At 33.3% G+C, this 20,423-nt stretch overlaps 3 protein-coding genes and 1 long non-coding RNA gene across 9 annotated transcripts in view; 1 reads left to right on the top strand and 3 right to left on the bottom strand.

The window, feature by feature from the left end:
• Positions 1-277, bottom strand: part of LOC111436328 (probable protein phosphatase 2C 33) — a 5,461-nt gene extending 5,184 nt beyond the window's left edge. The window contains exon 1 of the mRNA XM_023074075.1: positions 68-277. The gene's annotated coding sequence lies outside the window, so the exon portion shown is untranslated. The remainder of the gene's footprint in view (positions 1-67) is intronic.
• Positions 1-416, bottom strand: part of LOC111436331 — a 13,747-nt gene extending 13,331 nt beyond the window's left edge. The window contains exon 1 of the long non-coding RNA XR_002709214.1: positions 296-416. This is a non-coding gene — a long non-coding RNA (uncharacterized LOC111436331). The remainder of the gene's footprint in view (positions 1-295) is intronic.
• Positions 417-8,741: 8,325 nt separating this feature from the next.
• LOC111436373 lies at positions 8,742-10,297 on the bottom strand. Of its 6 annotated transcripts, none has more exons than XR_002709230.1 (4): positions 9,785-10,297; positions 9,343-9,561; positions 9,060-9,124; positions 8,742-8,985 (listed from the first exon to the last, which is right to left on the bottom strand). XR_002709230.1 is itself a non-coding variant. In XM_023074152.1 (2 exons), the coding sequence occupies exons 1-2, from the start codon at positions 10,254-10,256 to the stop codon at positions 9,482-9,484; spliced, it is 552 nt and encodes a 183-aa protein (XP_022929920.1). In that variant the 5' UTR covers positions 10,257-10,297; the 3' UTR covers positions 8,758-9,481. The 6 variants fall into 6 exon arrangements, 1 of the variants encoding a protein (XP_022929920.1); XR_002709229.1 differs by having other exon boundaries at positions 8,742-8,961; XR_002709228.1 differs by having other exon boundaries at positions 8,744-8,985; positions 9,060-9,561.
• Positions 10,298-16,000: 5,703 nt separating this feature from the next.
• LOC111436343 (probable E3 ubiquitin-protein ligase ARI8) overlaps positions 16,001-20,423 on the top strand; it is a 7,869-nt gene continuing 3,446 nt past the window's right edge. The window contains exons 1-8 of the mRNA XM_023074094.1: positions 16,001-16,344; positions 17,576-17,700; positions 17,898-18,003; positions 18,122-18,212; positions 18,993-19,165; positions 19,527-19,631; positions 19,720-19,808; positions 20,151-20,258. Coding sequence (XP_022929862.1) covers positions 16,165-16,344; positions 17,576-17,700; positions 17,898-18,003; positions 18,122-18,212; positions 18,993-19,165; positions 19,527-19,631; positions 19,720-19,808; positions 20,151-20,258 — 977 coding nt within the window. The 5' untranslated portion in view covers positions 16,001-16,164. The remainder of the gene's footprint in view (positions 16,345-17,575; positions 17,701-17,897; positions 18,004-18,121; positions 18,213-18,992; positions 19,166-19,526; positions 19,632-19,719; positions 19,809-20,150; positions 20,259-20,423) is intronic.

Below are 20,423 nucleotides of genomic sequence, written 5' to 3'. Positions count from 1 at the left end.
GAAAAAAAAAACAAAAAAAAAAAAAAAAGCGAAAAAACAGTTCTAAGATCTTCAAACAGCACTTTACCTGAATGGACATAAAGATTTAGTGAGAGTGTTGGAGATGTGAGAAGAAAACAAAGTTGCGATTTGACGAATTGTTCTTCGTCCTGAAGAACATCATCGAGTTGCATAACCAAATTCCTGTAAATCGTTCCAATCCCGAAGTCAAATTCCTAAATACAATTGTTTCTTTATATTCTTTCTTCGGCTATATCCTCTCTCTCGATTTCCTTATCCAAATTATTAATAATACTTAGAAACTCGTTTCTGAATAATTTTAGAAACCGATTACGAAAAATCATCACGCTCATCAACATATCCCAATTCCTAAAACGAAATTTCAAAATTAATTAATTTCTTTAAATAAAACCCAATTCCTATGACAGAAAATGGAATTTAGAAACTAAAATATAATAAATTTTACCATTTAAAAATTAATAAATTTCTTTTTATTTTTCTATTTTTTTTTATCAATGTTTTTAAGACCCTAAGTCATTAAAATTTAAAAATAAATTGATTTTTAATTTTTATTTTTGAGAATTTAGTTAAGAATTTAAATATTTATTTGAGAAATATTAGAAGGAAATAGAGAGAGAAGGGGTATAAATTTCGAAATCAGAAAATAAATATGGAAAGTATTATTTTATTATTTATTTATTTATGAGTAATGAAAGGAAAGAAGATATAATATAATATAATATGACAACCAAAAAATAGAGGTTTGGAAGGAAAGAAAATTTTATAAAAGAGGTTGAGAATATTTATTAAAAAATATTTATTTTTCCTTAATTAAAGATTTTCACGTCAACGAGTCACTATTGTATACGTATCATGTGCATTGAATCTGGAAATACTTCATTTAAACTTTAATAAAATGTCACATTCATTTTAAAACACAATCATGGACTTACGTGTTTTGAAAACACCGACTAAATAAAATAAGTAGACGTTTAAATCAAAAACATCATATTCTAGCCTAAGTCTAAGAAAATAAATACGACTACTCTATGCATGTGTCATGGTCTCGAGTTGCAATGTCATCGTTAGTCGTACAAGAATGTCTTTCCTTAACCTAAAATAGAAATAGCACATGCCTTATTTAAAGAAATACTCAATAACTAACCGACCCCACTATTGGGGTTAAATGAAAGAACATGCGAAAGCAATGACAAGATCTATCGTAATAGTCTATTTTTCTCGTACACTATCCTAACAGGTAACTTGGATGTGTACTATGTACTCTAGAGATATGGTGAGGTTTGGTTGGATTATATTGCAACGAACTTTTTAAAAATTTGAAAAGCATTAATAAAACTTTTTAAACGGTATTTTTTGCAATATTATTAAAAGTTTAAGAATATTTTGGTTTCCATCTAATATTAACGTATCTTAATTTTTTTAATTAATTCAATAATGATAATTAATGTGTTAACCACGTTAATTAATTAATTAATTAATATGTATTATTTAATGAGATGAGGATGAATTTATTTGTTTTGTGTGGGAGAAGAGATGATGATGATGATTTAGAATTCCTCTACTTTTCAAATGAACCTATCCAAATATCACTCCACTCCACACTCATAAAACAAAACTTTATCCTAAAAATTAAATACTCTTTTTTAAATAATCAAATATTTACTGTCTTGTAATTACGTAAATACGTAAATTGATGTATAATTCTTACGAGAATATTTACTAAAACTATTTTACAGAAAAAAAATTCTATATTTATAATCATTTAAATAATCAAATATGTTACCTATATTAAACCGTAATGGAATGGGAGGCTAAATATCTTCAATCATGCAAGATATTTAACCGTAATAAAGGGTCAAATATGATATATATGACTCGAAATATGTAAAATAAAAGAATATTGTGGATTAGTCTCGAACGTTTTTTTTTTTTTAATAAATGTGGGAGTGGAATAACGAACTTTCTCGAAATAAGGAATATTAATGTCGAAAAATTGTGGAGCGTTGAAAGTGAATTAATTATGATCCGGTCATTAAAAATAAGTTTTTTTTTTTTTTAATTATTGAAAAGGTGGAAAGCGTGGTTTGCCTTTTAATAAAGAGACAATGATTGGGTAAATATGAGTTGGAGAAGATAAGGTAATGGGAAAGATTCGGCAAACCGACGCCGTATTCTTTTTCTATTTCTATTTATTATTTTCTAAATATATTAAAATAAATAAATATTAATATTCAAAAAATATTTAAACAATGTTTGTGGCATAATTTATTTTGTGACTGATTCACGTGTGTTATGTTATGTTATGTTTGTTGAGGATTGTTGGGAGGGAGTCCACGTTAGCAATGGTCATGGGTTCATACATAAGAAATACATTTTCATTGGTACGAGGTCTTTTGGGGAAGCCCAAAGGCCTCGGTTCAAGAAGAAAGTTTTAAAAAGTAGAGTTTTGAAAGCAAGATTTGAGAAATTGAAATTGATGTTATATGGGAATGTAAGCAAAAGAAAACAACGGTGGCGGCTTACTACATATAACTATCGGGTAGGGAGAAGCTAACAACTAATCATATTCCCCTATAGTACATTTTGGGGCATTTTAGCTCTTGCAGGGGTAGACATGATTTTGGTGAACGGTCATATCTAAGATGAAAGCATGTAAAAGGGGTTTGGAATAGGCATGCAACTATGGACAACACGTCTAGGACATGCAAGACTGATGGTGTTGTTATAACACATGCAGAAGCAATTTGAATGTTAGGCACTCTAAGTACATCAATTATAGTAAATTAACTAGCATGTTTATAAGCATTAAAACTTTAAGTACTAACCTTTTGTAGTTTAAATTCCTTTTTTCTCATGAACCGGTTTCGAACCACCACTAGTGTATTCTCTATTATTCTTCGGCTTTAGAACGGGATCGTGGAATCCGATGAGTGACTAAACTTGTAAGGAATTTAGTATATATGAAGAGAGAGTTTGTGAGGGTTTTTTCCAGGTTTTTCCAATAAGGAGTTACGTGTACATTGATCACTCTATTTATAGAGTCATATGTGAGATTACCAAATTTTGACACTCAAAATTCCACCGACTGAAACATGGATTTTTCCATGAAGTGAAGTCAACCGTTTGACTTTCTCCATTTTAATTCAACAATTAATTTAAATAATTAATTTTAAATTATAGTAATATTAAATGATTAATTAAACAATTTAATTAATATTTAACATTAATTCAAATGTCCATCCCAATCAATTTCATTAAAATATTTAAATCTTATCTAAATATCTCTAATTCTCTTTCTTTGTTTAATTCGTAAATAAAACAAAAATACAGTTAAATATATAGTATATATTTAGCGCATATTCCCTAATTTGAATTCGAACACTTCGAACTCACTCGTCACACTGTTCTATGGTTTAGTCTGATATGAGCTAGTAGGGGGACCTAACCTATAGATCATGGACTCTAATGATCCGAGATTAACCGGCTAAACTCATTAACCTTTTAACCAACATTCGTTAACTACTAGGACACTCCATTATAGCCTAGTAGTTGCACTCTCCTCACGATAGATATATTTCTATCCATTTGATATAATCATGATTAGTGAGTCGATCCTTCACATGTTGTTCATAACTAGAGCTTGGTAAATTTACCCTTTTACCCCTGAAGTTACTTCTGGTTCTTTGGGTTCCACTGATCTTCTAATGAACAATTGGTTTGTGGTCCAACCAGTAAACCAAATCCCTCTCAAACCAATGAGAGGGTGGGGCCCCTTGTTCAAGACCTGGAGTCCATACTTAGGGAACAACCTCTCTACTATCCCTAAAAGTGGGTAGGAGTGAATTCCATCTTGCACTCTATGTCCCCAGCTATTCACCCAGTCTTACCCCTAAAATGAGTCGGCGAACTCGAGCCACTCTCACCCATGCAAATCTAAGGATAATTCTAAATAAACATGAGTTCATGGTTAGCTCAAGATTAAGATCGAGTTACCTAGGTCATCGAATGAAAAAAATCAGTCTCAACAGTAAACGACATTATAAAGTGAGAGTGATTTTCTTCATCGTCCGATCTTATACAATACTCATTGCATAGGACTTCTCCACTCACATGTCTCCGCATGTACAATTTAGTGATCACATTGTTTATATCATATACAAAAGTGGGCCGCATCCATAGTGTCCCTAGGATAAGGTACTCAGCTTTATCTCTGTACTATAGATCATTTCAGCTTTATCTCTGTACTATAGATCATTTTGACTATATACTTGAACTTGAAACGCTCTTATGTCTCTACATATAGTTCAAATAATTATACTATAGTTATGGTGTTCTTAGTTTATTGGATTTAAATTAATAATCGTAAAATTCACTTTATTCAATAACAACTTTTACTTTTACTTTTACTGAATAAACATCAATAATAACTTTATTGAAAATAGAATATGTTTTTGTTTACAAGCTATGACTTTTAGGACATAAAACCCAACAAAGACCCGGACATTTGTCATGCGGCCATTGACAACACGCCTTGGACATGCATGACTGTGACATCTTCCCCCACTCAATTGGTTGACGTCCCTGTCAACCGTCCCAAACAAGCAAGACTAGGACATCTATCATGCGGCCATAAGCAACATGCTTTGGACAAACATGATCGTGACTGTTAGACGAACACGACTCTTCACAATGGTATGATATTGTCCACTTTGAGTATAAGCTCTCATGGCTTTGCTTTGGGCTTCCCCAAAAGGCCTCACTCCAATGGAGTTAGTATTCCTCACTTATAAACCCATGATCACACCCTAAATTAGTCGATGTGGGACTTCCATCATCCAACAGTGACATCCTTCCCCACTCAATTGGTTGACGTCTCTGTCAACCGACTCGTTACAACTCTGTGTTGTAGGCTGAGGTTGACTTTTAGGTCTCTTCAATGTGTTTCCATTGTGGATAATATCATACCATTGTGGAGAGCCGTGATTCCTAACATGATTATGAACGTATGATATATTATATTTTAATGAAAGAGTCATTGTGTGTATGTGCATCAGAATACTTCTCTATTATGATGAAAGTTATGTTAATGAAAGAGCCATAATTTAAAGCTATGGGGACCTCATGCATTGTGTGTCATGTGCATCATAATACTTCTCCATTATGATGAGTACAGCTACGGGGACCTCATGCATTGTGTGTCAATACTTCTCTCCATTATGATGAGTATAGACGTGCATACTAGAATATTATATACATCATGATATTATGCGCGCTCATTTCCAACAATGTGAGTGTACATTAGTCGAAGATGAGGTCCAAGGGGTACATATACAAGCCCTAGGGTCCGTGTGTGCGTACGTAGACCGCGTATTGAGAAGTATTGCACACCCAATCGGCCCGAACTGAAAAGTGAGACCAAGGCCTTATGATTGCCGGCGAACTAGAATTTTAGGACATAACCTAATATTCACATGGACAAAAAGTGGAGTTTACCTCCAAAACGGGCAATGTCCCTACTTTCTCTAGATTGCAACCCACTATTTTGCCAACCAATACACCACAAGCTCCACTCCAAGGAAAGAAATAACGTCCGAGCTGAATTCTTGTTTAAAGCTTGAAATTCTTGTTTTAAGCTCTTCCAAGTGTCCACCGTACATCGACCATTAAATGTCCATGTACTTGGATCTCCATTACAATATTGCATTGTCCGCTAGATGCATTGTTGTTAATGTGACCTTCGTTTCTTCTATCACGACGTTTGTGGCTCGAAAGTACTTTTCGAGGTTAAAGATAAAGTTCTTTAGAGTCTTGGCATCTCGAACTCCACAAAAGAGCTTGGCTTTTGGGACCTTTATCTTGTTGAATTGGAGACACCCCTAGCTGGTGTTTGCTTCTCGACCACTCTCATGGTGAGGTTTAATCTTGCGCTCAGATCCGTCGCATTATCTCTAACCACTCCAAGGGTTGCTCTCAAATCCTCAGACATTTCTGAGACCATCTGAATGATCGCTTATTGGGCATATTTTAAGCCTTTGATGTCCATTCAAGCAACAAAGCACATCGAGTTATCCCCACACTCGAATCCACCAGCAATTGTGGCCTTGTCTTCTAGGGCCGCGACCCTAATCATTAATTCACGGACAAGCATTGCCTCAAGGCAACCTGCCATCTCATTGATTATGTTGGCTTTAGTGGCAATCCCATTCATGCACAACTCCACAAGCCTCATTTCATCAGGAACTTCACTCATGCAAAGTAAATGGTATTTGATCTCTACCAATCGGTCAGCTTGAGACTGTCCCTGTTATTTTGCAGCATGTTTGTATACTACGATTCTAGGATCCAACTTGGCTTTGATAACACTTGTCACAATCTTACTCTTGTGGCAGCTGGACAATGATGGTACGACAATTGTTCTAACCCAGCAAACAAGATAGTCGTGAGAAATTCAAACTTCGCGTACAATGTAGGCGTATGCTCAAGCCTCAGATCACGTTTAAGAGAAATATTTTAGAAAACGTGAGCGAGAAAATACGTTGAAAACAATTTTAAAGAAAAACAACTTTGAGCATTATCGATTCCGAGAGAATTAATCCTCAACTGCTACTTCAATTATACTCAATTTAGTCCCCTAAAGCTAATAGAGTCCTCAATTTTGAGCATTATCGACGGTAAACCAAGATTCTTGGCTTTCTCCTTCTTCTCCCTTCCGAAACCCTAGCCTCCTTCTGTCTAGTCATCTTCAGACCACTCGAGTAGGAGTATGGGCAAAATGACCATTTTGCCCCTAAGTTAACTTTGACCATTTTTTCCACAGCTATCCCGAGCATGTGACTTGAGTTTCGTTCTTCTCAACCTACAATAAAATCTTATAATTTATTTTCTTGAATTGAAGGAGGGAAGCATCGGAATATCCGTACCTATTTAGCTTGGGCATTACAAATATGCTACTTGAAGTCCAATTCAATCCATGTAGACCCATGTCATCGAGTTAGGACATGATATACCTTTCAACTCATCCAATTATGTCAACTAATGCAACTTTTAGCCCAAAAGTAACTTAAATGGACCAAATAGAGGTCACCGTGACCTTATTTGTTACTGAAAAGGTAAAAAACAACTCTAGAGTTGTCCAAACAAGGAATGAGTCTTGTAGCTCCAAATAAACCAAATTAGAGTTGTCAGAGCACACTGAGTCGACCCGAAGACAATGGGCACGCGGGGTAGAATCGCAATCAAGTTGGTTTGTAGGTTGATTATGAGGTAGGAGTGCGCACGAATTAGAGTCGAGTTGGGTCGAACACGTTGAACGAACACTCGTGTCAAACGCATATTGGCTCATAAAGTATGTTTACATTTTTTAAGAAATTACTAAGGTTAAAGATAGTTTATATAATTTAATCTATATTATAAACTACGACATTGTAAAATAACAATTACACAATTTTTTTTAACATGAAGTATGTTTATAAATGAATTAAAGTTTATACACTATCTTAGTCACTATTCTTTTAGCTTTGATTCAATTTGGTTCATGCATTCGGGATCATTTTTAGTCCCTATGCTTTAAAAATTCAACCATTTTGACACAAAAGTAAACAACCAACCAAATGAAGGGAACGGATATCAGAAAAGGATCTCGATCATTCATTCTTTATCTCTAGTCAAAGCCAATTTGGAGAATAAAAAGAAGAAAAAAGAAAGAAAAAGAGATGGAGAAGAAGAACTTGGCTTGGATGGATGACTTGTTTGTTATATGGACGACATGTGCCATGTGGCCCCTGTTCATGTCGTATTTTATGTTTGTACAACGTGTACTGTTCATGTCGTATTTTATGTTTGTACAACGTGTACTATGCTATGTCAACTATGGAATGCTATCACTGTTATTTGATACATGTACCTTCATATATCACGTCATGTAAACTATGTTAATACGTACACTTTTTGCCTATGAGACATTATAATATCCTATAAGTTAATCATGGTCGAGACATTATAATACCTGTAAGTCAATCATGGTCAATATGGCAAGTACCAAATATGTATGTCTCATAGCAATGTCATTCTCAAGAGAGTATGAAAGTATGATTCGTGTCATGATTATATATCATGCTTTAATGTTATGGGACCTCATGCATTTGCATGACACGTGCATCGAGATACTTTCTCATTATGTTAGCAATGATGCGTGCATAACAACATTTTATTCGTCATGATATTATGTTGATATTTTCCCTCCATAGTGTACGACAGCGTGAGAGTGCACTAGCCCGACAAGTCAGACCCAGGTGTATGCATACGAGCCTGCCTGGTGGGTCTATATGCGTATATTTAAGCCATACGTAGGGAAGAAATATACATCAAACCCTACTTGAACAGAAAACCACAGCCCAAGACCATGTCATGATGTTTTATGAAAGAATATGTCCCACCATATTATATGTGATTGCATTTTCCAAACGTTGTCTTACTTACTGAGTATTTCTTAAATTACTCCAGTCGTCTCATGTTAGATAAAGATAAAGGTACCACTATACAGATGATGCCATCGCGTGAAAGTCATGGGCCTGAGAACCTATAGTAGTTGCATTCAATTTTAATAACTCTTAGGTTAGATTACATATGTTAGTTGCATTCATTTTGTTTTAGTAGCTCTTAGGTTACATCTAGTCCTCACTTCTTTTTTTTTTTTAGTTCGTTTTATCTATTTTTCTCTATGTTATAACAATATTGTTTTGATGAATTTATCATGAACATTTAAGTCCATGGCTATGAAATATTTGTACTAAGACTTTTCACCCCATATTAGAAACATGTCATATATGTAGCAGTGAAGCTCTGATGGAGCTCTCATCACGGCGTAAAACAATCATAAACCCAGACGAAGTAGGCAGCTCTCCCCCACAGCTCCCAAGTGATAGTTAGCACATTCGTGGACTGAACAGAAATAGTTAGCCCAATCTGGCATTTGTTAGCACTCACAAGTCACGATAATATGAAAACAAAGCTATTCTTGTGAGTTAGGTTATAGTTACCTCAGAGCATATGCAGAGGTGTGAAGCAAAAGGGTGTTGGTGAAGCTCTGATGGGGCTCTCACCACTGCATAAAACCCACTAAACTAACTAAGATTGGAATTGGAAGGTCGCCAAATTAACAAAGCAGCAAACATAATCAGCGACGGGCAACCAAATCTTGAGAGAAAGAACACTTCCTTAATGTTCTTCTACTTCGAACAATTTATTAATTTCTTAACCTACAAAGAATTGAATCAGACTCATAAGTTCATTCATTCATTCAATCATTGCCTCATCTCAAACCTGAGACATTCTTCTTCACAATCTTCTTCTTCTTCTTCTTCTTCTTTCTTCCTTCATCATCAAAATCGGACCAAACTTAGACACGAGCTCAAGAAGAAGAACCAGTTCATCTTCTTTAAAAATCTTGAAAAATCTCTATTCAGTTGCATAATCTAACAGTACAAGCCACCGCTTGCGCCCAAAATTTGAGCCTCGCCTTAACGTCTTCTGGATGATCACCTGAATCGAATCAAATGTTAACAATCTTAATCAAATGTTTAACAATTTCAAAATCAAATGTTAACAATTTCAAAATCAAATGTTAACAGTTTCAAAATCAAATGTTAACGATTTCAAAATCAAAGGTTAACAATCTTAATCATATTCAACCTAAACAAACAGTTAAAAAACACTCCTCATTTTCAATCGATACCGAGATTAAGAATCGAATCGAATGGCTCACCAGGACTAGAGATCTTCCAATTAGGAATCGGACTGGAAACAGAATCCGCCAAATCGGGCAGAGAATGTTCCGGAACCTTCTGGTGCTCATCCAGAAACTTCTGGCTCATCGAATAACAGAGCTCGAGCGCCGGCAAGGTATTACAGAGCTCAGGAATTTCATCATAACAAAACGCAAACCCTAGATCCACACATCCTTTAAGCTCCTCGAGATCTTCGTCCGTCAAGCTCTTCGTCCTCGTCAAGTTCTCCTCATCCGAATCCTCAACAAAGCCCTCGAGCAAGATCTGGTTCTTCTTCTTCGTCTTCTTCTTCATTTTCGTGTTGTTCCAGTCTGTCGGAGAAACCGACTCCTCACGATCGTCAGCGGAGTTGAACTCGGATTGGAAATGGAGGATTTGAGCTTCTCGGTCCCCTCCAATGGCGTATTCAGGAGAAATCTGAGATTCGAATTGAGATGAAAACGGACTCATTCTTTCTTTTCTTTGAATTTTGGTTGTTTGGGTAAACGCGTGGGGGATGATGCATTATAAAGCTGAGCCCACCCCTTAAACCAACAGATAAAAACAAATTCATATTATATAATTTAATAATAAACATAATTATTTTTTTAATAAACATTAGATTTTCTTATTTTTATAAAATTTGTCATTCAAAATATCTTCGAAAATTCATGAAATAAGAATTATATAATTTTTCTATATCATATAATATAAAAATATTTAAATTAATAAAGAGCTTAAACATTATTCACATTAGAAATATTATTTTAATAAATATTATATATATATACATATATTTAAATTAATAAAAATACCTAAACTTTTAAAAAATTTAGTAATATTCTTACTTTAAAAATAAATCTAAAAAATATCATTTTTATTGGTTTAAAAAAATATTATTAAATTTTTAATAATATTATTAGAATTTACTCGAAAATGATTTGATTAATTATTATTATTATTATTATTTTCCATTTTTAACTTAAGTGGGGTCAGTATGGGATGCATGTGATTTTGATGATGGATGCATGGATCATGAAATGGCGTGACCATGATGACATGGACAGCTAGAATGGCAGGTTGGTGATGAATGACAGCCACGAGCCGAGAAATTTGTGGCTGTCATTTTGGATTCTGAACAGTGATATGTGAGGATATCAAAAAAGATTGCAGGTGTGTTACACGTGTTTCCGCTTTAATTACAACTTAATTTCTTTTCATTTCCTTTTTTTTTTTTTTTGCTTAAAATTTTTAAAGTTTTATATAATTCTTTAATCTCACAAATTTTATTTGGATCATAATTTTAAAATAAAATATTAGTTTTGTATCGTAATCTTATGAGATAATATTGTTAATGAAAATTTTATTTTATTTTATATATATCACGATAGCTTCCTTTGCTCGTAATTTATGTATGAGCTCGATTTGATTGAGTCAGAAGTATTGTTTGGACCAATTTAAATTTTTCGATTTGTTGGTTCTTCCACTTGATCAACCTTGTTCAGATATCGCAATTCAACTCGATTCAGCTCCCTCTCCTTTTATTACTATTTTGGATCAAATTGGATTCATGAAATTGAGATCGAACTAGATTTTTGGATCGAATAGTTGTGTTGGTGTGACGAATGATGGACAGAGAAAGATTGTTATTCAACCTTGATGAACAATCAACGAGATGGTTGTGTTGCCACGATAAATGAAGAACTGCAAGTGACAAGAAACAGTGTAAGATGATTTGAGTTAGAAGACTGAATGAGAAATAGGTAAAAAACAAAGACTCTATACTACAAATTAGTATGGTTTAAATTAAACTGAAAGTTTGTGATATGGAATCAAACCAAGAGGAGTGAAATTCAGATTACTGTGTTGATCGAATATCTCAAAGCAGGAACACTTGTTTGAGATTCGAATGACTCCACAAGTAAGATCGATCATGTCTGGTTTGAATGATTTTCGTTAATCAAATATCTCAAGGCAAGAACACTTGTTTGAGATTCAAATTACTCCACAAACAAAATCGATCATGTCGAGCTTGATTGATTCTACATGTAACCTAAACTACATATAATTACAAAGAAACTTAATCATTTTTACTCTTGGTTCATATCGTATGATTAATGTCTCTTAGTTCATATCAACTCGGCTTAAAATTGTGAAACATCACACTATTCATTATATCCTATAATTGGGGCGTTTCAGTATTTAAATAAGGAAGTTTGGTTGTTGTATTCGATTATTTTTGGTTCAAAATAGGTTATAATTTCTTTAACACAGTAAATGCCAAACCTATTTTGCACACTTCCCCCAAATTTGGGCACTTTTACAATAATTTGCAAATTATTGTATATTCTCAAATTCCTTGCTTTAATTCAATTCCCGACCAATAATAAAATTAAAAATTTAAAGATTTATGAGATATTTTTAAAATTAAAAATTAAAAATTAAAAATTTAATTATTATTATTATTATTTTTTTTTACAAAAGAAAAATAAAATTTAAATACTAAAAGTGTAATCTAAGGAGTGTCATTCATCCCTTCTTTCATGTATCCATGTGCATGTGCATGTCCACATAGCATACATGACATGTAATAAGACACGTGTCAAATAATTTAGTCTCAGTCCCCCTAGAGGCCTAAACAGATAACGACAATTATTTCCCACGTGGCTTGTCTGTCACACAGACAATAATTCCAAAAGAAAAAATAAATGAACAACAAGCAATCAAACACCGAGTCAGGATATTATTTCTATCACCACTAATCATTTTACGCCACGTATGTGGGGTCCACTAGTTTGACTATAATATCACCAATTGGAGCACGCCACGTTAGCCTGGACAATTAACCGTGTTGGACACGTATTAGGGCGGCTGTATTGGCATATTCGAATTTAACCAAGGGTAAAGTTGGAATAAAAATCCTTACCGAATTTTATTAAAAAAGATAAATGTAATTCAAGTTGACTAAGGCATTGACAAAGTTTACTTAATCATCAAATTTGTTTAATCTTTTTTTATATATAAAATTTGGAAGAATTCTAAGTAATTACGCGTTGATTTTATTTATTTATTTGATTATTATTATTATTAAATAGTTTAATTCTTTTTTTTTTTACTAGCTCATATAATAAATTGACATTTTTTAATTTATTAATGAAAAAAATGTGTCACATTTTTAACTCAGTCTAATGATAGTCTGTACCAATATATAAATAACGTGTGAGATTTGACCAAATCAAACGATTTAATCATTAAAATTTAACTCACAACGATAAGTCTAAATTATTAATTTAATCATTTAATGGGTTGAAATTTTGGATACAAAATTAATATCTTAATTAACTATGTAAGTGAGAGTTGGGTTGACAGCTATCGAGACATGTCATTATTAAAGGTTTTGTGGTTAAAAACGTTAATAAATACAACTTTGACTTAAAAACATAAAAGGAAAATAATGTTTCAAAATCATAATAAAATTTGGGTTCTTATCCACGATAACACGTCTTTAATTTGTTGATAATTTTAGTGTTTTAAAATATCTATGATGTAAAGCTCGTAAACACGATTCAAATGCATTTTCAATCGTTCAAATCTAACATCACAAGAGGAAGTTGTGACCAAAAGAAGATTCGTACAAATATTATGTGGAAATGACGTGGCACATAACGAGCCCATATAATATCATGACATTCATAGATATGGTAATGTATGTGTCTGTATTCATTATAACGTAGAAGTATCTCGATGCACGTGAACATACTAGATGCATGAGATCATTATAGTTTAAAATCGTGCGTAAACGCATGATGCAAGTCGTATGAATGCATACGTAGCATAACAATACTCGTGAAGTAATCATGCTAACATAGTATACATGACACATCATTTAGAAGTCTTATGCATCATGTGACATGAAAGTCACAACAAGATCCGTAACATAAACATATCATAACATAGCGTAACATAATACATGTCATACATTCATAAAATATGTCACGTGCAGGGGTCGTACGTGTCATTCATACTTCATTCAATTCATCCAACCAATTTACGACCTAGGCCAAAGTTACTAATTATTCTTAGTACTAGCGTGAACCTGGTTTTAAAGTTCAATTCAATTTGATTTTTTAACAATAACATTTATAATTAATTATTTAATTCGATGACTATACTAATTTAATTATTTACAATTAAATTTTGATATAATTTTATTAAAATCATTTATTTCAAAATAATTATTAATATCATGACTAACAAATTAAAAGATCTTAATTTTAATTCATAGGATAATTAAATTAAAATTGAAGGCATATGAATGTATAATTAATGTATTATTATAATGATATAAAATTTATAAATATATCTTATTTAATATAATTTACTCTATCATTATACAATTTATTATTATTATTATTATTTGATTCCTTAGCTATAAAATATTTATGATTAATTATTTAATTTGACGACGTACTAATTATTTATAATTAATTGTTTTTTATAATTTTATTAAAATCATTTATTTGAGAATAATTATTAATATTGATAACTAAATAAATGTATTTATTAATGAATTAAAATTTAAGGTGGGTTATTGTTTTATTAATAAATTATTATAATAGTATAAGATTTATAAGTATGGTGTATTTATAATTAAAAGTTTATACAATTTTATTAAAAATCATTTATTTAGGATAATTATTAAGATTTATTACCAACTAAATTTAAAAACTTAGAATTTAAGGTACAAAATTAAATTAAAATTAAATTAGTTAAAATTATTTTACATTATCTAAAATTAAACACAGACATTCTATTCTCAAACAAAATCTGGAACCAAACAACCTTTTAAAAAATTGAAAAGTCAAATAATGTCACGTGTTTCATGTGACTATATGATCGAGTAAATTTAGCTTGGTCGGATTCAAGTTCAAATAAGTGGTCCATTAAATGATATATGTCGGCCCAAATTCAAATGTTTTTGGGCCCAAAGATCATCTAATAAGCCCAATCACACACTTGGATCCACTAGGCGGACTTGTAACATACCTCTTGGGCTTGCTTGTCAAGCTAGCGTACACTCACATTGCCAGAAACTACGAAGGGAAATGAGCATACCATATATCATAGTATTCGTGTCTGTTCTAATCATAACGGAAAAGTATCCCGATGCATGTAACATATAAAATGCGTGAGGTCCTCGTAACTTTAATCATGGAAAATACTTATGATGCGACATATACCATTGTTCTTTTCATGTCGTAGTGTCCCTATAAGACATACATGCATAGTACTCATCATATTTTTTATGATTAACATTTATGACTTACTGATGTCTCATAGGCATAGAGTAAACATATTAACATAGTTTACGTGGCATGACATATGGAGGTTCATGCAATGTACAAGATCGATATCACAACATGGTTCCATAACATGGCATACGTGCACGCTATAAGAACTCAAAATTAAAATTAAAAAAGAAAATAAAATAAAAGTTGTCCCACGTCGCTTGATTTTCTAAATTACAACAATTGCTTCATTTCATCCCACGAGCCATTCGAAGCGGGTCAGAGAATACATTTTCTGACAGCTTGAGGCCAACATTTTGGCTAATCTGGCTTGACTCTGATACACTTAAACCATTTCCTACTATTTTCAACTCTTTGGAAACGTTTAAGGTAAGTATAACTGCCTTTTAGTTAGTTAGTTAGTTAGTTTAATTTTTTCTTTGATTTATTCGTATGTCACATTAATGATCTTTCGTTGTTTTGTTTTAAGGCTTTTAATGTGAACGTTTAAGTCCACGATATAGTTTTATGAATTATTTTAAATGAATGTTTCGGCATAAAAAGATCATGTCATACATGTGGTAGCGGATCTCTTTCAGTAGGAAAATAGAGTCGTTACAATTGGCATAAGAGCTCGAGGTTATATATATATATTTTAATATTGAAACAAATTCTAATAGGAAAGTAAAAAATTTGGAATCAAGTAAATGGATAATTATTGATTTGATAAGGAAAATAAATGCATTAAATATGTGAGCTTGAAATGTGCATAAATTGCATTTAATAAATAAATAGAAAAAAAAGAAGTTTGAAATAATTGCATGAGAGGCCCTTTAAAAGAGCCATATTTGCAAAATCACCCCTTGAGTTTGCGTACACAAATCCCTTTCAGTTCGTTCTTATTTCTTCTCTCTCTCTCAGAAAACCAAAACCAAAACCACAACCAAAACCAAAACCAAAACCCCACTCTGATTCTCTCTCTCATCCTCATTTCCCCCCTTTCTCTCTCTCCTTTACCGAACCCCCTTGAATTCCCATTCCCTAAATCGCTTCTCCCACATCCCAATTTTGACGATTTTCCTCCTTCCGCCATGGATTCTGAGGACGATCTTCATTACTCCACCGACGTTGAATCCGTCGATGATGATTGCGATTTCTACAGCGGTGAAATGGACATGGGTATGGGGTATTACAGCGATGACGACGATCCTGACGCTGAAGATTTCGTGGACGATGAAACCGATGATTACTTCGACTCACGTCGACGCGAGGTTGGTTTTCGAATTCTTTCTGCCTTGCTTCTTTTTTTATTTGTTGTTTCTCAAAAGTAGGTAAATTGACGGGAAATTTTGATATCTTTTGGCGGCTAGGCAGTGATCTTTGAGATAAGAATGGGTTTTAATCATTCTATTTGATCTTTTGGTAATCTTAGTTTTCGAGGTTGTGCTCCTTGCTGCTCTTGAAGTTGATTTGAAGTGATATGGTTTTCTTTTGTCGAGTGGCTGAGTGGGGTTTATATCTGGTTCCAAATTGAGGACTGCTAAGAACAATTATTGGCTTTATGCAGTTGTTTGGGCGGGGAGAAAAGTTGGATATCTTGTTTGTATGGTTTTGTAACGAAACTCGCACTGGAGTACTGACGGTAACTTGTGTACAAATAGCGAATAGCTTACTCTGTTTAAACTTGAAAGAAAAAGGAGTTCAGTATGTCCCTTTCTTTGGGTGGTATCTTTCACTTTTGGATTTTTCATGTGAAGTTGTATCCTGACAGCCAGAGATGGAGAAGTTAACTTCATTACCACTCCATAAGTTCTATTTTCACTTCGGTTTTTAGGGTACAAATGATAATTGGATAGTTTTCTTATTTGGATACACATTAGACTAAGTTAGGGCATCATCTTGTGTAGGTGTGTTAGAATGCGGAATAGATCGGTGTTACTCCAATATATATGTGTGTATACATATATATATATGTGTGTATACATATATATATGTGTGTGTGTGTGTGTGTGTGTATGTATATAGCTAAGTTTGTGAGGGAGGGATTAGGGCAGGGCCGGGGCATTTCCCATCTCTCACCCTGTTTAGTTAACGGGGAGAAATTTCTCTCTGCTCCTTCCTCCATCTCTCGTTTATCCGAAGATTATCCACCCCTAAGCCCCAGCTTCACGGGTTAAATGAACATCTCTATCAATAATAAAACTGTGGCATAACCTTTCTTTACTACTTGTATCGGTTTTTATGGTTTGAACGTGGTTAAGTGTGAAAATAAGCCTCTATATCAGGGATGTGGATAAGCTTGTACTAAGTATTGATTATTTGGTTCCATTTTTCGATTACAACATGTTTCTTTCCATCTCTTCGATCCATGCTAGCCATCCCATCCCATGAAAATCTGACGTTTTACTATTAATTATAGGCAAAGTTTGTTTTAAATCTTGTGATTGTCTTTGTATTTTTTGCTTTTTATTCTTACTGATTTTAACTTGTGTCCTTGTGCAGCAAAATTATACCATACTAAATGAGTCAGATATAAGACAACGCCAAGAGGATGACATTACAAGAATTTCTTCTGTACTTTCTATATCACGTGTAGCATCAATTGTGTTACTCCGCCACTTCAATTGGTATGGTCTTTAATTGTTGAATTTTTGTCCATCTGGTCTAGGCATTTCTTCTCTGTTTTCTCTTTGTGATTGTCTTGGTTTTCTATAGCAAGCAAACATTTTGTGGTAAAAAACATTTCCCCGTTTTTTGGAATGTACATTGTAGGTTTCTGTAATCATGCATGTTTTTATATATATGTTATCAATTTGCCACGCAGGAGTGTTACTAAAGTCCATGATGAATGGTTTGCCGATGAAACTAGAGTAAGGAAGCAAGTTGGCTTATTGGAAGCACCTGTTGTACATGTCCTAAATGCTAGAGAAGTAAGAAATGATGATATTTGAATCCACATCCTTGTCTTGGTTTCTTATGAAAGTTGTTTGGGTGTATTTTGATTGCATAACACTTCGAAAATATCTTGACGGTTGCCTTTTCTGGCAGCGAACCTGTGGAATCTGTTTCGAGTCCTATCCAAATAGTAGGATCAAGTCAGCCGCCTGTGGTCATCCTTTCTGTGCCAACTGCTGGGAAGGTTTGCCATAATTCTTTTTTACAGTGTCATAAATTTCTAATGAAGTATCAATATCTGCTTCTATTCTTTGCAAGGATCTATAACGCGAATTATGTTCAAGTTATTTAAGTTCTTCATGTTCTGGACATTAATTATAGTTTATTATATTCTTTATTAAGGCTGCTGAGTACATATATTTGCTGGAATACTGACTTTTAGGCATAATCTATATACACAAAATCTACTCTTTTGCATGCTTGGCTTTGGCCAGATGCTTGTCAAGGAAATCCAATTCTACAATCCGTATAGCCTTCCCAATCATTAACTACTCACTGTCTTAACAACCAGGAGTTGGTATGAATTAGATAGCTTATCTGCTGCTCGCTCTCGAGAATATGAGAAGCTTTCACATACATTATTGAGCTTCTGAGTATTATTAATATTATTTTCTGATTTTATTCATTAATCTGAATAATAAATATAGAATTGAGGATATCTATTCAATTAATTTCACAATGTACCCAACTTAACATGTATGTAATGTAAGTTTTTGTGTTAATTTACCTTATCACTTTCATGACATCTGTTTCCACTTCTAGTTAATTTTGGTGACAAACCTCTACTTTTGTGATTTATTCATGTGCAAAAATGTCTGCTATTATTTTTCTTGGACTGTTTTTTTATATTATTATTGGAACTACTCCACTTAGTTCACATGACCAATTTGTTTTGTTTTTTTTTTTAATATCCACATCTTGATCTTGTAATATTTTTATGTTTCGTGCATGGATTTCTTGATAGGCTACATTACCACATCAATTAATGACGGTCCTGGATGTCTGGCGTTGAGATGTCCTGATCCCTCTTGCAGTGCTGTGGTTGATCAAGACATGATTAACTCATTGGTCTCGGATGAAGACAGGAAGAAATATGCTCGTTACCTTCTTAGGTCTTATGTTGAGGACAACAAAAAGGTAGAACTTGATTTGTTGGCTTATTATTTACATTTATTCTGAGTCCACTTCAATCACACGATTTGATTATTTAAGTTGCGTTTCCTTGTTTTTTAAATGTTAGCAGAACCATCAGCCATACCCGTGATTAGTGTAGTAACCTTTACATGCTAAAATTTAAGTCCATGCGTGAATTATATTAAATGGTAGCTTTGTTTTGTAATGGCATGAGTTAGGGTAACAGTAGCTTCTTTTTTTTTTTTTTTTTCCTTTTATTCTTTGTGTTCATTTTGCTAAAAGTTGCAATTTTCTTTTATTATTTATTGTTACTTCCCTATCTTTCTCTTGTTTTTGTTTTCACATTCTTCCTTTATACTGCCAGACTAAATGGTGCCCCGCACCTGGTTGTGAGCATGCTGTTCTCTTTGATGCCGGCAATGGAAATTATGATGTTTCTTGCCTCTGCACATATGGCTTTTGCTGGAAAGTTGGTATCACCAATATTTTCTAAAATTATTGTTTTAGCTTTTATAATTATTTTATATATGTATTTAGCTTTTCTTTTGAACCTTTAGTGCACAGAAGAAGCTCACCGTCCTGTAGATTGTGCAACTGTGGAAAAATGGATTTTAAAGAACAGTGCTGAGTCGGAAAATATGAATTGGTATTTCTTCGGGCATTCATTGTCTTCTTTAATTTTTGCAAACTCTTTGAAGATTTTAAAGTAAAATTTGTTTGACCCTTTTTTCCCTTACAATTAATGTTAGCTTTCCTGGAGTCTTCTTCTCATGTGCTTTTTCTTTTGTATTCTCATTGTTCCATCTTTTGTTCTTGTGCAAGACATTGAACATGATTAACAATGAGTTGATAGTCACGTGCTATGTTTGCGTGTCTGCACATAAGTTTCATTTATATTTTCCAATGAGGCATGAACAAGGGAAAAGGTTTGAAGAAGTAATTAGCTTATTTTTTTGGAAACCTAATTTTTTTTATATTATAATTTCAGGATATTAGCTAATTCCAAGCCTTGTCCAAAGTGCAAGCGGCCAATTGAGAAAAATCAAGGGTGCATGCACATGACTTGCACACCTCCGTGTACATTTGAATTTTGCTGGTAAGCTTTGATGTTGTGGACGGAATGAAGTCATCTCTTCTATTTTTCTTATCTTAATGCAAGTTTTTAATGTTTAATTACAATTCAGAATCCGATCCTCTGGGGCGAATATTTTATTGGGCAGCATTCTTAATATTGAGCTAAAAGGGGCAGGGGGGGGGGGGG

The sequence above is a fragment of the Cucurbita moschata genome, unplaced genomic scaffold, assembly GCF_002738365.1.
Source record: "Cucurbita moschata cultivar Rifu unplaced genomic scaffold, Cmos_1.0 Cmo_Scf00053, whole genome shotgun sequence".
Taxonomy (NCBI): domain Eukaryota; kingdom Viridiplantae; phylum Streptophyta; class Magnoliopsida; order Cucurbitales; family Cucurbitaceae; genus Cucurbita; species Cucurbita moschata.
The sequence above is the reverse complement of the archived record's forward strand: the minus strand, read 5'-3'. Positions and strand labels throughout refer to the sequence as shown.

Coding starts and splice junctions, on each gene's coding strand:
- LOC111436373 (XM_023074152.1), bottom strand. CDS start 10,256: ATGAGTCCGTTTTCATCTCAATTCGAATCTCAGATTTCTCCTGAATAC. Junction 9,562..9,784: donor TTGGAAGATCTCTAGTCCTG/GTGAGCCATTCG, acceptor GATTCGATTCAG/GTGATCATCCAGAAGACGTT.